This window comes from Pieris rapae, chromosome 16, assembly GCF_905147795.1.
Source record: "Pieris rapae chromosome 16, ilPieRapa1.1, whole genome shotgun sequence".
NCBI classification, from domain to species: domain Eukaryota; kingdom Metazoa; phylum Arthropoda; class Insecta; order Lepidoptera; family Pieridae; genus Pieris; species Pieris rapae.
This window is the reverse complement of record NC_059524.1, coordinates 2,257,415-2,275,501: the sequence shown is the minus strand read 5'-3', so window position 1 is coordinate 2,275,501 and position 18,087 is coordinate 2,257,415. Positions and strand designations below refer to the sequence as shown.

Here is an 18,087-nt window from a genome sequence, read left to right as displayed (position 1 = left end):
CGGAGAGTTTTTTACTCCGGCTTTTTCTCTCGGTCTACAACCTCTGTCTTCTTTACCGATGAGTAGGGATGTCTACAGATTAAAATGTAATTTCGTGGAATAAGTAATACCTGTATCTTATATTCCATATTAAATATATTTTATTTTACATTTTTATTTTACTAAACTATGGATGTAGTTCCTAGGATGCTCTTGAAGAAATAAGCTTTTCCATCTTCAAATACACAACGATCTTGAGTTACTGTGTCTGAGTATTTATCTTTATCGGCTGATTCGGAACAGAAGACGAAAAATGTTTACTGAAGCCCTTAATTTAAATTTCCTCTTATATCAAAACATTTCCATTAATTCATGTTGACGCCTGTTGAATCTAGAATTAAGCTTAAAAACGTTCATTAAGCTAAAGCCGACAGAGGGCAAGCAATTTAAGCTGCATATTATCAAGTTTAATAAAATACACTTTTAATCAGAACTGGTTTAAACAAAGAGCTGAATAATATTATTACTTTATTATAATATAATATTTTCCTTAAATTGTTTAAGGAATTTCTATCGTAATAAGTCGTTCTTATATTCCTTCTTCTTCTTCTTCACTGAACTTAAAATCACACACACACAGATATGTATATATTTATAAATACCTACTAAGAAATAGGATGTAAATTAATTAATCAATTACCAGTGAAAGAATTGTTTTGTATATGTGGATAATAATAAATACTTAAATTATTAAGTATATTTATAGGTATGTCTTGATTTACTTGATTTCAAGTCACTCATAATAGCATGAGAGTTAAAGCGGGTAGCGCCAGGCAGCGGGCTTCGACCCGCCCCTAAATATTATGACGATATTTTCGGAGTAGATGTCGCCGGGGCTCGGCGGGAGACGCCAACCCCTTAAGTTAATAATGTCCCTTTTTAAAAAAGAAGGGAGATTTCGACACTCTCCCGCTGCTTAGCTACTTGGTTACATATCTGCCTGATTGCGTGCCTGATAGGCACGGGATGATAGGATGTAGGGGTCCGTATTTATAAAAAAAACATTAGATCGTTAGATGAAGGAAAACATAGTGAGAAAACCGGCCTAAAGTCAACCGCATGCGTCAGGCAGAGAAGGATGATCACCTACTTGCCTACTAAAACAAAATATGATGATGAAACAGATACAGATAACTGAGGCCCAAATCTAAAAACGTTGTAGCGTCATTAATTTTTTTTTTATATCTTACAAGGTGGTATTTTAATTATTTAAATTAAAACCAGCCCTAAGCATCGAAATAATTAAAACGGATTTATTTATGTCATTAACATTCATAATTATAACTTCAGAAATCAGAAACTCCTTAGCCTTTGAAACATTATAACAAAAACAAGGAAACTTTTGCAGAATGAAGAGTAAGTCTTCTTATTTTTTAGTAAAATTATTTTAACTATGTCTATAATATCTTCTATTTTTGTTTTGAGCGTTGTGTCTCATTTCAGAATTTAACTGAAGGGGGGAGATTTCAAGTAATAATAAAGATTTGAATATGTCTTTAATACAAATATATATCTAATATTGACTTTTTGTACCACACAGTACTACTGTAAGCTTTATGTTTACAACGTCATCAGATAAATTGGTGTTAGCTATTAACTTATCGGTAAAATGTATGGTTTAACAGAGCAGCTTATAATCTAACTTATTGAGCTGTCTTCATGACTTTATTTGAATATCGGAAATAAATGGTGGAAGTATATAAGTATAAGTATAATACATGAATTTTAATCATTATAAATTTTTATTCAAAATACCACAAGTTATTTCTACCTAGCTTTTCCAATTGATTTTCTTGGCACAGTAAATATTTCAGATAAAGGGAATGACGCAAAAAATCAATAAACATAATTCATTCTGAGTGAACTTGATGTAACTGTGGTTGGAAGAATATTTGTTGATTTTTTTTGTTTATCTGCCACAGCTTTAGTACCTCTTAATTCTGACGTTGTGCTTTCTGAGTCAGCTATGTACAAATAAATGTATCTATGTACGCAATAAATACTTGCTTGGTAATAAAAATACCTCTAGATACTAGAAGATAGTTCTTACAACAGTAATAACGCATTTCTCTGTACAATCTGCACACATAGTAAAGATGTTTTAGTGTCATTTTTTAATATCAATTTAATTAACCAATTTATGGCATCATACAAATGTCAATTCATTTTATATTCCTAAACTTATTAGTACTGCGTATTTGTAAATCTTAATATGACTTTTCCTTTGAATGTCTGATCTGAATCTGAATATAATGAAATTAAATGAAATCGTTTATTTGCTAAGTTGGTACAATTATCATAAAAATCCACACAATCGGCAATATATAAATCGGCATGCAAATGAACAATAGAAGCATTAATATAATGTCGTAATAATAGGAAAGATAAGTTAATTAGAATTGGTGTAAACTTATGATCTAGATACTCTTCCACGCTATAAAAAGCTTGCCTTTAATAAATAAATAATGTTTTGTGTTCAATGTGGATGACAATTATAAAACAATTAATAAAACGTAAAACATATCCTTTTAAATTAATAATTCTACGAACAAAATGTTGATATCATTAAGAATGCGCAGTACGTAGCACTATGGCAATCTTATTTTCCAATGTCGGATCAATACAAAGAAGCGGGACAAAGGATATTACTGGACATTGGAGGAAAAACCTTGCTTTAATTACGACTCGATTGCTTTGAAACTAAACTCTGTTGCGACCAAACAGGCACTTTGAGTAATTAATACGTACATTAACACAGCTCGGAAGGCTTAATATGTTTGATCTTTGAATTTTTGTTGCATTTACTCGAATTTTAATGTTAATCATGCAGTGAGAGACAGGCATTAGGAAGCCGACATGCTTTAGACCAAAAAAGTCGTGAGTTAGGTATAGAAGGCTGATATACTTGCCTATAAGAAAAACAAATTATCTCCTTTAAAAACTACTCTAAAAATTAAAAATAGGAATTCCCTCCAAAGAAAACATTTTTTTTAAAGAAACAATTGTTACTGCCAAGAAACAAATCAAGATCTACAAAATACAGTTACAAACCAAGGAATCGAACCAATTGAAATACAAAAAATTAGGTATGGACCGATTACCATTAATATATAGAGGGATGAATAATAAATGTTGTCCGATTCGCAGATCTAACCGATGTACACATACAATTTCACGAAAAACGGTCGACCCATTTCGGAGGTTATTACAAACACCGTGACAGTTTTATATATTAGATATTGTTGTTAAGGCAAAATTATTTTCATAAATAAGGATTGCACTAAGCAGTTTTCAAAGCGAAATGCAAAGTACTATTGCGGTGGTCTGAGAAGGTTGAGCCAAGCGTAGCGCTCTCACAGGACGGTAATGATATCATGTCTTCCTAACCACATCCTATGTTCCTGGAATATTATGACTTCATATTTCGACGATAAAAACTACTTTAACGTTGATGTTTAAGCTTATTTATTAGATTAACGTATCAGTTTACATTGTTTGTGTATTGTAAATAACTTAGCAGATATACAACATGTATGGGATTTTAATGAAGTGAAACTTCTTTAGGTACATGACGGTAACGTTTTAAAAAATGTCACGAAGATCTGCAGCGTTTTTTTCGAAGAAAAGAGAGAGCGATTGAGAGAGAGTGAGAAAAAATAGACGCCAGTGGTTGATGTATTCGTTTAGTGGTTACATAATACAACTATAGATGGAATTTCTGACGCATAACGCCTTTAGGTGCAGTAAACGCAGATTTTTTATTCTTTTATATTATCATTCGCTCGTATACAGTGTGTAAACAGTGTGAATATAGCATAGCATATACTGGTACGTGATCATCTACTGGGACTTTCACCTTAGTAATAATTAATTTATAAAGAACTTTCATTACTGACATGTAAACGTTGTAAGCGCGTACTTTTTTTCTATTTAAAGGTTATCGGTGCCAATATAAAACCCAAAATGAGTCAAAAAATTTAAAACCACTGTAACTTTATAAAACGATGTTTTATAAGCAAAATGTTCACCCATAGATTTACAATAAAGACAATCTTTTCTGGTTTTATTACTGGTTTAAAATTAATTGTTACAGTAGATTTATAAATGTAATTTGAACCCAATAATAAGAAAGGTATGACAGTAACGATTGCTAAAAATAACAATGATTTGATTTGTACATTAACCACCTAGATTGTTCTACCATTTGGTAATGATATGATGTATTACTACCACTACTAAAGTTCTGTTTATTACTCCAGGTATCAAGATCAACATCTCAGCAAGTTGTATTACGAGAAGCGACGCGTGCGCTGGCCGGAAGATATCGGTGCGAAGTTTCGGCTGATGCACCTTCCTTTCATACTCAAGTTCGGTCCGCCTTCATTCATGTCGTTGGTGAGTTTAATATAATAAGTTAATTTTTAGTGCGTGGAAGTCGTGTATATGCCGCAGTAAAGTAGTTAAATCAGAATGTTGATTGAATCTCTGAACAGTTAATTAAACATCGATATTCAATCAAGACGCTAAAGTTCCGTCAGAAAAGTGAGTGAACGAAACGTTTAACGAGTTTCCTAAACCTTCCTAGGCAACAAGACTAACCAAACCTAACTATTTACAATAAAATGAAACACGGAATTTCTAAGCTCTTAGGGTCGAAAACATGTTTACAATCTCACCAAAGACTTGACCACCCTAAAAACAGACTCTAAAAGTAATCAGCTTTTGTCGTGACCGCCATCTTGTTTTACATTATAAATCAACACGCTGGCTCTCGGTCAGACAGATAGTTAAACGGTTTCGACGCTGCTTTATTTCAATCAAAATACTAGCGACTTGATTGAATATCGATCTTTAATTAACTGTCTAGAGATTCAATTAACTCTTTAATTTAACTACTTTACTGCGACATATATCTATTCTTACATCTTAGTAAACCACAAAAAACTTGGTATTTATATTCTACTTTCCATGCACAAAATTCCGTAAAATTTTTAATAACGCTCCTTGTCGGTTCCAACTTGTAATATTAATTATTAAATACTTAAAGTTGCTACTTACAGTTTACAAACTCATACTCATGGACTCTGTATGCTTTCATATTTAACGCGACGCTGAATTGCTTGCTATTGATTGGCTTGGTAACGGATGGTATGAAGTTCTTTTGTTTTTTTTATCTCCATTTTGAATTTAGAATTACAACGATGTAGTTTTTATGTATCCTTTAAAAGAAATATAAAACTCTTTATCTTTAGAACAAAACGCAACCGTCCGATAAAAGACAAGTTAATTTTTTTTAAAGAAAACTGCACTTTCTTAAACTAGATAAGACCACAGACTTTACAATTTAAAGTAAGATTCGTAAATAATGGATCTAGAATGGAGCAATACACTAGCAGAATAAGCTTAAAATAAACAAAAACATTATTCTCGACCGAGAAATGGGTACAATTGAGACGGGTTTATTTACTAGCGAGTGGATGCCGTGAGGTAAGTAATGGTCTCTTTAAGGAACCTGCTTCACGGCTAGATGCATGAAGCAAAGTGACGTTTGCCAAGAAAAGTGTTCTAATTTTGAAAAATTATGATGGTACCATTAAATTCGCCTTTCGTAATAAGTAGTAATTGTATTAATGAGAATAATAAATAGACATACTGTGTTAAACAACGTGCATGACTTCGCTTAGTAGCAGAAGCTATTGAGATTTTTATTCAAACTTAGATATATGTTATATTTTACTAAATATATAAATATACATATATAGTTATATTTTACTAAAACGGCAAAACCTTTGTATAAATAAATATAATGTCATATAAATAATACAACATAAATAAAACATTATTATAAAGCTTCTACAGATCTTTTATTTTCTTTATAATTACGTCTAAAACGGAGTTCGAATATGGAAGTAAAATCTAGATGTACTATATAACATTATTTACTTAAGTGATTTAAATCCAAAAGTAACAAAAAGAATATCTAAATGTGCTGCGCTAGATATACTATGTATTATTATTATTATATATGGTTGAGCTTTTTCATCTGGATATTTAAGTAGAAGAGAGCAAGTTAGTCGTTATAGAATGCCAAAGCAACCTAATAGTTGTGCAGAACTGGCACCACTCAGGTGGTTTACGAAGTGCGTTAGTACGTTCAAATGTATGTACATGTATTCATGGGGTATATGCGTTACGCCCGCGGCACGATTGGCTGATGATGAAGGGTTATGTGGTACTCGCTACTGTGCGTACCCACTAAAACCCCATAGTGCCATCATCCGTTAAAACTCACGGTCCTCTGCGGACGTGATAAATGTACGTAATCTAACCTAAACTAACCACATACTGAGTTGTCACCCGGGTGCGGTGGGAGACACGACGCCCACCGCAGTTTAAGCAAAGTAAAAAGATCAGATCTGCCTGATTGCATGACTGAGTAGCTACTATGTAGGGGTTTGTATAAAAAAAACATGTACTCTGAAAATCTATTTGTTATTTATAACGTTTTATTATATGGCAATAACAGACCTCAATGCATCCGGTTTATGACGTCTTTTCATTCCAGTTTGAGTTCACTTTGCATTTCTTTTTGTCGCTATCCGATTTATAACTTTGCCAACATTGTACAATAACCATGCTTTGAAAACGTTTATAATTCTAGTTTTCATACAAAGAATGTCATTAGACTGAATATAGCTATTGTTACATTATGATTGAATAAAAAAATTATAGTATTTTCTTGTCCATTATGTAAATTTAAAAAATTTTTTTTGTTTTTTATTATTTATAGAAATTTTGATGCTTCATTATCGTTTACTGAATCTATGTATTCTTTTCGTGATACGGAAAACAGAATTTGACATAGAGTGACAAATTAGCAGATTTGTTTAATTATGTTTTTATTTTAATAAAAATAATCTATAGCATAGCTATAGTTCTTGAAAGTTGTCTCTCGGTCGATGGGAGACTGAAAATATATGGAGTGTGTTAACATTTTCTCCCTAAAACAGAGACACTTTTATATATAAGAAACACGATTGGCTTCAATACTGAAGCTACAGAACAATGGTGTTCTGTTTTTATTAAATAATCTATAAAATATTAGAGATTGTATTTTTAATTTGGGAAATCTAAAGGAAAAGTCTCTAAATGACAAATATTTTTTCATTTCATTAGTGTATATTAATTGAAAGTCTCTGTATTATTTCTGAATAATCTTATTAAAATATATGTTTATCGTAAGCTTTTTTCAAAGTTTTGTAACGCATAGCTAGAAATTAAATGTGAAACTTAAGTTCAACTAAAGCCTGAAAAATTGCCGTGTGGCGCCGCTAAACTTTACACGACACACACTTTTCTCTTTTCCGCGAAACGGGAGTACTATGCGGGCGTGTGGCTTCCCTATAACTCATATAAGTTGAGAAATTCACTAAGCTAAACAATTTCAAAATCCATCTTATAATACTAAAGTGAATATAACATGAAAATGCAAGCTCAGCTTTCTGCTATATATCTTTAAACTTATTTGTATTTTTCTTCTTAGGCACAGATTTTTTTATAGAACAGGGGGCAAACAGGCAGGAGGCTCACCTGGTGTTAAGTGATACCGCCCCCATGGACACTCTCAATGCCAGAGGCCTTGCGCGTGCGTTGCCGGCCTTTTAAGAATTGGTACGCTCTTTTCTTAAAGGACCCTAAGTTGAATTGGTTCCGAAATACTTCTGTGCGCGGCAAAAATTTTCTGGAAAAAGCTCAGTTGTGGAACGGCTAGTGTCGAGGTGATACTAGTGGAATTTCATATCATTATTAATAAAAAATGTTTTAATCGCATGTCTTATTAAGAGCCCTCAGGGGTCGTTATAAGGTTTAAAAGGGGACTAGGCATACCCCTGACCAAGGAAATTGGTGAGTTGTTAGCAAATTTAGTCTCTGAGATGGATCACAAAGATGGCTAAGAAACTCACAAGTTTAATTTGTAGATATCCTAGAAATCGAACCCGATACACTAGACGTTACAAACTATATTAACATTAAAATGTACAATAACAAAGATGTTTATTAAGGCAGCCATTCATTTATTCAAACTTTGTGCCATCTTAAAGCAATTAAAATTGCACAGAGAAGTTAAAAGCGAAACATTTCGTGTTTAAAATCTTGCAACCTTTTCGCACAATAAAGTAGCAAATTGCCTCAAGTTTGAGGCAGGTGGGGCCATAGCACTTCCGGTGATGTCACAGCCTCCTTCCGGCACGCCTCGCCACTTCAGTGGATTAGATAACCTGTACCCTAGGCTTTGTTGTGCTGGTGTAACGACCTGTGAAATTGAAATTATTGTGTATAAGACAACGATGGTTAAAATACCTTTTAGATTCTTATATTAAATATTATATATTAATAGAAAAACTCATAACACTGCACACACTGAACACCCTGCCCTGAGAACAATAAATTAAACTGTTTCATTTGAGGATAAATACTATTCTATTAAGCTCTTCTTTTTCTTTTCTTGAATAACTTTTTAATTCTAAAGTTATATTTATCATTTAGATTAAAATTAATTTAATTACTGAGTTTGATATCAGACGTTTCAGGATTATGATATTAATTGTGAATATTTATCGAGCAAAAGTTATTATATTAATATAATTGCTTTTTCTAGCGGCATAAATGAAATTTAATTCAATGTATTTTGTTAAATCTGAATACACAATTTTGTAAATTGCTAATAGTTTTTAGTTTTAAATTTAGAATATTACAACTTTTTCTAAAGAAAAATGAAGAGTAGATAAACGAAGTTAGTGGCGCCGCACATCTTTTTCTATTTTCTCCTGTCTTCGGCAAGACTCTGCACTTGGGAGGCCTTTACTTGATAGGCCCAGCGAGTAGGGCTTGAGATCTGGTGCCCTCCACTCTGCCAGTCACAATAAGTTTATCTTAACTTTCTTTCATCACTGCGTTTTACACACAAATGTTTAAAGAACTTTATTTCTCATTACAAAAAACTAAATATTTTATTTACATGAGAAACTTAATACTAATATTATGTATATATACGAGCGAGATACACGTCGCCATTAGCCGTCACAATTTTAGTCAATTGTGTTCATTCTAACATGCATCTTTACTGCTTTTTGAATTTGTCAAACACTCCTGTATTGCGAATTTGAGGTGGTAATTGATTAAATAATTGCACACTCTCATTCCCAATAGATTTCTTCAAATAATTTGTACGTGGTTTCGGCACGATAAGCAAATTCGCTCGACGAGTATTGCGTGTCGTTGTGTATTTGATTTTTTTAAATGATAAGCAACTATGGAGAGAGTTATTTAATTTTTTTTAAATTAAGGTACATAAAACAAATAAAGAATAGAACTCTCCCACTTTAGACACTGTAAATTATACATCTTTATTCAAAAAGTCTAACACTAAAAAATGTTATATTTTCTAAATCTAAACAAGTCAGTACTAACATTGACAAACGGCCACCCGGGAGTGGGTTAATTATTTACACGAATTGTTTTATCAGAATTTACGAGAGCTATATATCTTGCCTCACTGTAGTTGGAAATCTGCAGTATGACTCATTAATTGTTTCATACGAAATGTTGTGTATCTTTTACCATATAGGTGCTAAAATATAGCTTTAAATCTCTATTTTCTAAGCTATTGTACATTTGTATGCTTCTATTTTTATGTCAAAGTCAAAGTCAAAATTCATTTATATATAGGTAATATAATGTACACTTATGAACGTCAAAAAAAATTAAATGAATCGAATTTTACATTTACTGCCAGTTCTCAAATCAAGGGCGTAGAGCGGAAGAGAAGAACTGGTAATAAACTCTCCGCCACTCTTTTTAATCGCCAAGTTTTTTTTACACATTGTTTGTAAGGAGCTGCAACCACATCTTGCATGCTATGCATCTTGAATGTTCAGATATTTGGATTAATACCTGTAGCTGAGTTTCATCATCGGACGTCAAAGCAAAATACGACCACCCGTGTCACCTCAAAATCCGTCAATCCAGGACTATCTTTAAAAAAAATAAACATATACCATATAACACGGAATAATTGTTATCTAGTTACAACACAAGGAATTTATAGTGTGAGCACTAACGATAGATGAATTTTGTAACAAACCATTTCTGCCGTAAATAAATGTATTATTATCTAGTTATTATTATTCATAATAAAGTTTTTGAAATGGTACTAGAACGGGCACATGTACACACACAGACAGAAATAGACAGAAATAATTACAGCATGGCAACCACGCGATGGAAAAGGAAAAGAGGAAGACAAAGCAAGAGATGGACAAACGATATAAAGAGGAGGCCTAACTTGGACTAGAAGTGCAAACATCAGAAAAGAATGGAAGCAGCTGTAAGAGGCCTATATGTTACAGGATACGCTAATTACCCAAAACGGGTTATATTATGTAAATAAATAAATGATGAATTAGATTAAGTTTTATTATGTCAATTAAATAAGTGTTAATAAATTATAATGGGTGTCAGCAAAAAAGTCTTGATAATAATTTCCGAACCAATTCTACGTAGAGGCTTTAAAGATCGATACAAATGTTTGAAGGTCGACAACGCACTTGCAAGCCTTCTGTCAGTGTGAGTGTCCATGGGCGGTGGAATCACTTAACATGAGCTGAGCCATCTGTCTGTAAGAAATTTTGTAACATATGGCTCGGCTCACAACGCACAAATTTTCGACGAATCACCAACAACAAAAGAACACAAACGATGATTGTTAAAGGAGATTCTTAGTATCTCATAGACAAACAGGTATTAGTCTAGACTCTTCAGAGAAAGATGGCGTCGTTTCACAAGACTAATATTATTGAAGTGTGCTAAAAATAAAATTCGTATACCACGCTTTTGAAATGGTGGCTTATAATAGACATCAAATAGAATTTTTTTACTTTGTTCGCGATACCAATATTTGATCATTAGCTTTGTTGCGAAAAATAACTATTGAATTATCATTCAAATATTTAGACATGGTAAGAATGTACGGGTGTTATGTACGTTTAATCTCAGCTCTTATCTCATTTCAAAATAAGTCCTAAAATTAGTAGAGACACTCACAAAACTGATAGATGTTTTTTGATACGCAAGTCACTATTTGCCTGATTTCCGTCTAGGTAATTGAGCACTCTGAAACAAAAGTTGATTGGTGAACAACCGTGATTCGAACATACGACCACAGGGCTTAGTGTAGCATATTCATTACATACGAAAAACTGCTCTATAAAATCAATAGCCGATTAACAAGAGATTACTTGAGCAGTGTAGACCAGTGCCGAAGCCTTCAAAAATAGTAAAAAACGAAAAAAAATTACAGTAGGATGAAACCCATTAGAAATGCAGGGGAATATGATCAAAATGAAAGGAAAAATAAATTACGGTCGATCCGAGTTCGGGAAGTGGGAGGGGGGTGACTTTTAAGGGGGAAAAATTGTTTATCTTGATTTCCGGCGAAACTACCAGTCCTATGGAAAAAAGTTAAACGGCAAAGTTGTAGGTCATAAAAAGATCTACAACTTTGGTATTTACAATTTTTTCACATAACCTCAAAATTTAGGTGAAAAATTCAAAAAACCAAGTTTTTAGTTTTTTATTTATATCTTTTTTTAAAAGTTTTTTTTTTCTACGAAATTTGGTGAAAACTTACCTTATTATGTCCCAAATATACTGTAATTTATTTGATTAAAAATATTTATTTTTTCGCCTCATTTTAACTTAATATCAAAAAAGCACCCTAATTTTCAATCGAAAATTCTGACGTCAAAATTTCAGCTTTTTTCAAAAAGTTTGGGGGCTTTTTGTTCGTTGAAATATCTACTTTCTGATGGTGTAAAAAAAATATACATTACTATAGGAAATATTATTAGAAAATGCAAAAAAATTGAAAAAACCTCAAATTCGAAAATTTTCTTTTAATTATGTACAATTTTGAGGTATTTATTAAAATTTACACTTTAATTACTCAAAAAACGTAAGATTTCATGCTTCATTGATAAACGAAAAAATTGCAAATTAAAATATACTTCTATAATTAACAAACAAATAAGTTAATAAAGTTAATATTTAATAAGACATATACACTATTTTGAAAAAGTTGTAGAATCTTCTGTAAATAATATTTGTAGATGCCTATTTATTGCTGTTTTAAGATAATTTATATACCTGAGTGATCTTCGGTGAATTTTAGCCCAGTGTAAGTTATTTCATTGAGAAGTAGGGATGGACCTAGGAGGGTCTGGGCCTTACTACATACCTACTATTTTGTAGCAGCTGTAAAAACCGTTAGCCAGTATTCGAGATACAGAGTAGTGTACAACATCGTTTTTAAAAATACACCTGCAGGCTGAGTTACTCTAAGTGATTTGTGAGAAATTTACTTTATTCAAAGAAAAATTCAAAATTCACCGAAGGTCACTCAGGTATATACATTATCTTAAAACAGCAATAAATAGGCATCTACAAATATTATTTACAGAAGATTCTACAACTTTTTCAAAATATTGTATATGTCTTATTAAATATTAACTTTATTAACTTATTTGTTTGTTAATTATAGAAGTATATTTTAATTTGCAATTTTTTCGTTTATCAATGAAGCATGAAATCTTACGTTTTTTGAGTAATTAAAGTGTAAATTTTAATAAATACCTCAAAATTGTACATAATTAAAAGAAAATTTTCGAATTTGAGGTTTTTTCAATTTTTTGCATTTTCTAATAATATTTCCTATAGTAATGTATATTTTTTTTACACCATCAGAAAGTAGATATTTCAACGAACAAAAAGCCCCCAAACTTTTTGAAAAAAGCTGAAATTTTGACGTCAGAATTTTCGATTGAAAATTAGGGTGCTTTTTTGATATTAAGTTAAAATGAGGCGAAAAAATAAATATTTTTAATCAAATAAATTACAGTATATTTGGGACATAATAAGGTAAGTTTTCACCAAATTTCGTAGAAAAAAAAAACTTTTAAAAAAAGATATAAATAAAAAACTAAAAACTTGGTTTTTTGAATTTTTCACCTAAATTTTGAGGTTATGCGAAAAAATTGTAAATACCAAAGTTGTAGATCTTTTTATGACCTACAACTTTGTCATTTAACTTTTTTCCATAGGACTGGTAGTTTCGCCGGAAATCAAGATAAACAATTTTTCCCCCTTAAAAGTCACCCCCCTCCCACTTCCCGAACTCGGATCGACCGTAATTTATTTTTCCTTTCATTTTGATCATATTCCCCTGCATTTCTAATGGGTTTCATCCTACTGTAATTTTTTTTGGTTTCAAAAATTATCGACACTGGTCTAGTGTTGGTCTAGTGGCGTGTGACTCTCATCCATCAGTCCTAGGTTGGATCTGCGACCAATGGACTTTCTTTCGATGTGCGCATTTTACATTTGATCGTACGATGAAGAAAGACACCAATATGTCAGGCATGAGGTTGATTACCTACTTGCTTATTACATTTATTAATGATCATAAAACAGATTCAGGCATCTGAGGCCTAGATCTAAAGAGGTTGAAGCGCCACTGATTTATTTATTTATTGCTTGTCAACGGCCCAAAGGCCAGGCTTTTAAAAACAAGGGATTAAAAGTCAGGTCATGACTTTTCCTAAAGAATGTATTGCTAAACTTTTGTCTTATAAATGAATAAACAAATTAAAAGTATAATTTGGTTAAACCAAGTTCTGTTTTTCGCTTCGGGCGTTATGAAACTTGTTAATTACGTTCAAAATAGTCCGTCCACACTTGTGACGTTGAATTTAAAACTAAAATCGACTTTAGTTCCTGCGAAGGCTAAATTGGCCGCAGTTTTGCAATCCGACGGGAAAAATTTAATATTTTACACAACACGCGCTCGGCGCCATTTTGTTCGTATTAAGAAGTTTTAATTTGGACAATTTATATTTATGGACAAATCGTTTAAAAATATATTCCAGTTTTATAATTTGTTTTTCACAATCAATCAATCAATCAAAATTTATTTATTCAGTTTAGATGCGACTTAAGGCACGCTTATGAATGTCAAAAACGTTTACAAAATTCGCGAAAGAGCAAAACTACGCCATCCGTTCGCAAGACTACCGGAAGGTCTTGTTCTGAGAAGAACGGGCAAGAAACTCAGCAAGTTTTATCCTCCCTTTACATACAATAATTCAAAAGAAAATGTCATAAACCACAACGTCATTTAAGTTACATAAGTAAAAATAAAATACAATCTGTTCTGTGATTTACCACATTCACCATTACATTACATTCCATTACATTACATTACATTCACAACACTTCCAAGAGAACAAAGCAAATTATAACAATTTAATTAGACCTATTGCCAAGCGTTTTTATCTTCTAGGTAGTCATTAACTGTGTAGTAACCTTTACACATTTTTTTTTAATATGTGTTTTGAATCTGTTGAGAGGCAGTTCCAATATTTCACTAGGAATCATGTTATAGCAGCGTACACTTAGGCCTATAAATGAAGTGTTTATTTTCAAAAGCTGTAAAACGGCTGGAAAAGTGAAGTGAAGTGTAGTGACGACACAGTGAAGACATAGATATATGCCTCATATTATATTAATCGCATTTCACACGACACTCTTATATCACAGGCTACATAGCCATGTAAATGCTGAGGCAATCCAAATTCTTGACACGAAAGGTATAAAACACCTAAAGAGAACTAAGAATACCTTTTGAGTTAATAAACCTAGTGTACTGAATATAAGTGCAAGTGCGGTATCTCAGACACATGAACATAGTGTCAAAATATTATAGAACACTAAGTAAGTACTGTTATATTGAACGTTCCCTTAGTTTCAGCTTTATTACTAGTTTAGAAAATTTAGTCAACAAAATGTTATTTATTACCCATAATTCGTGTATAGGCTAGATTGTAATTTATGTAAAGTCGCATTCTTTCCTTGTGAACTTTATCGTAAGAAAAAAACGTTAGATTAAAAAAAAAATGAGGTACTGTTCACTTTTAAGGGCCAGTATAGTAATAAAAAAAGATTAAATATATATCGAGACCCGAAATGTATAATATGCAGTCGATGTATGTATGAATCACAAGAACGTATAACATACACAGACTCACTTTTTTACAATTTAAATTTGTTATTTAGAAGTGAATATCACAGAGAAAATCGTAATATAAAACTGTGCCTTAATGACCTATACTTTTATTAAAAAGAGCTTTAAGTAAAATTCTATTTCCTTCAGTCGTTATTAAGTTCTGATTAAGTTTTACGCAGTCAGACTTTATCAACATTTCTCGGCTAAACTTGGCTTTAAGATTCCATGTGAAACTACCGTAGCCGTGGATTTAATTAGAAAATTATTTAACGAACAATGTTACAATGCCTTTACAAAGATCTCTAATAGAATCTATTTATTTATTAAAGAAACTAAACTAATAGATTTCTATACAGTAAAAAAAATAGTATACATTGGACGTTACCTCAAAATCACTGATGTCATGACAAATCATGTATTCATACATGTAACACAGTGTACAGTTATGAAAGTAAAATAAAAAAAACGTGTGGCACTGGGGGACTGCCGCGGTAAAGCTATTGCTTAGCATTTTTTATCAACTTATGCATGTATAATTATTTAGTATTACATATGTGTATTTTTTTTCATTAATATTAATTCAATCTACCACTCTACCAAACTCAGACTAACACGCCTACGCACACTATATATTAGACGTGCACGGGCCGCGCTTATGCTACGTCACTGATCTCGTATACGTCATCGTGTGTTAGGTTTTTTTTGTTATGGAATTTCTTGATTTGGTCGCCGCGCTCAAACCCGGCGATAAAATCTATGCAATAGCTTAAAAAAAGAAATATACGTTAATTGCTTCTTATTTCATTAAGACTTTTCAGACACTTTAAGACACTTCTTATTTAATTATTACTTACTCTCTTTAATCGCCAAGGTTTTCAGGTCTTAGTTTTTTCTAGGTTTTTTTCAGGTCGTAGGTTCAGTCCCTATGCACTAATAAACTTTCTTACTATTTACACATTTTAACAATCGCTCGAATCGTTGAATTAAAACATCGTGAAGAAATCGGCTTGCCTTAAACTCAAAAACTTGAGGTACCTATGACAAATGATCATAAAACAGATTCAGAAATTTGAGTACCAGACCAAATAAGATTTCATTATCTTCATTTACGTATACAGTTTATTACGCCGACTCTGTTATGAAACGATGACTAGGTAAATCAGTTGTTATCACACGTTAAATGTTTATAAAATATTATTACTGGTAATATCAAATATTCTCTAATAACAAAATAATTTATATATAAGTAAAAGCATGATCTCACACAATAAAAAGGCGGATCCGTATATCCAACGTCTACTTCAGCAAAACTGTAGTCCACTCAAGTAACAAACGACGGCAATGTTTTCTCAAACTAAAACTTCCGAGCGTCCGTAGACTGAAAATACACTATCAATTTTACTTTTTCTAGCAAGTAATTTTAATTAAATTGATGTTTGCGGGGATCTTCGAGGATTTCTCTTTATTAGGGCTGTGTTTACAATGGCCGTTGCGTTAGTTTCACGTTTTTTACATTAGGGAATTACAAATCTTGTATTCTCTACTTACTAAAACAAGTGCGGTTCAATATAAGGATTGTAGCGTATCGTAGATACGCACTCAAAATGTACATACTGTTTGGTGTAGTATTTTCTATACGATTTTGATGTATGTGGCAACATAAATACAGGACACTAAGAAAAGAATAAAACAGACGTCACTCAGAACAGACTTTTAAGATGAGTGAGCATGTATTTTTTCCTATGAACTTTTCTATAAGAATATAAATTAATTACCGTTCTTTGTGAAGAAATATATCAATTTAACAAAGATAAAAATGGGTTGTGATTTATAATTATAGACCTTCCCATAGGATCATGCGTTCTGTGTTCTATTTTCGAAATAATTCAATTATTAAGACGCCAATAACAAATAAAATGAAAAAGTATTTAAATATAATGCTAGGAAAGGTGCGGAAAAGTGTATATACTTTATGCAAATTACAATGATTCAGATGGGACTTAGAAAATAAGGAACTTTGCAACTTCATATTATGTCAGTCAAAAAAAGTTTTTACTTGAACCTCCTGACTAGGCTCATAATTAAAAATAAATAACATATGATTTATCATTTAAGTAATTCGATCGAATTTCTCAAAAATAGTGCAATAATGCATTCTAATGAGAGTTTGCATATAGAACTTTTTATAAATAAAATTGCGGTAATCTAGCGAGCGTATCATCATTGAGTAAAATTGAAGGAGGCGAGCGATATTTGTTTAAGACCACAGTATACATGGTTCTATTTAGTGTTTCAAGGCAAGAAAATAGTAAGAAGGAATCGGTGAATTCTTTAATTAATTGATTTTATTACTTAACATTGACGTTTATACTTTTATTATCAATAATCAATAAAACACATGCAAAGCTTTGTCACATCTATTTGCTTATACAACAACATTAATTGTTCCATTTTCAAATACAAATCCAGTTGTAACAAACGACATTGCATAGATTCATAATTGGTCCTTATTTCTTTATTGCAAACAGCGTTTAGCCATGGAGCCTTCGAAATTTAAATTGCAGACAATGCTACTAAAAGTCTAAACAGACAATTCTTTTCCCCAAAATGCAATTTCGGTTCGGAAACTCGTATACTGGCAACAAATTAAATTGGCGACTTAGATTAACAGGGCAAATTGTCCAATTAGTGTTTCGGTGGGCACAGCAGTGAGTGGGACAAACGGGATTGCTTTCCAGCACCTGCTGCGTACCACAATCTATTGTATTGTGACCCCAGACATCGGTATTAAATTAGACTTGAAAAAGTACATTTGTTACCTACTTGCATTTCCGCCTTTGTTCATGGAAGTTGTAGTTTGTAAAATAGTTATATTTGTTTGCATGCATATTGTGCGTTATTGTGAGATAAAAAATTTATTTTACCGGTGT

General features: G+C 32.0%; 1 protein-coding gene across 1 annotated transcript in view; it reads left to right on the top strand.

The window, feature by feature from the left end:
• Positions 1-18,087, top strand: part of LOC111003218 — a 220,476-nt gene that overhangs the window by 98,788 nt on the left and 103,601 nt on the right. The window contains exon 4 of the mRNA XM_022273619.2: positions 4,299-4,434. Coding sequence (XP_022129311.1) covers positions 4,299-4,434 — 136 coding nt within the window. The remainder of the gene's footprint in view (positions 1-4,298; positions 4,435-18,087) is intronic.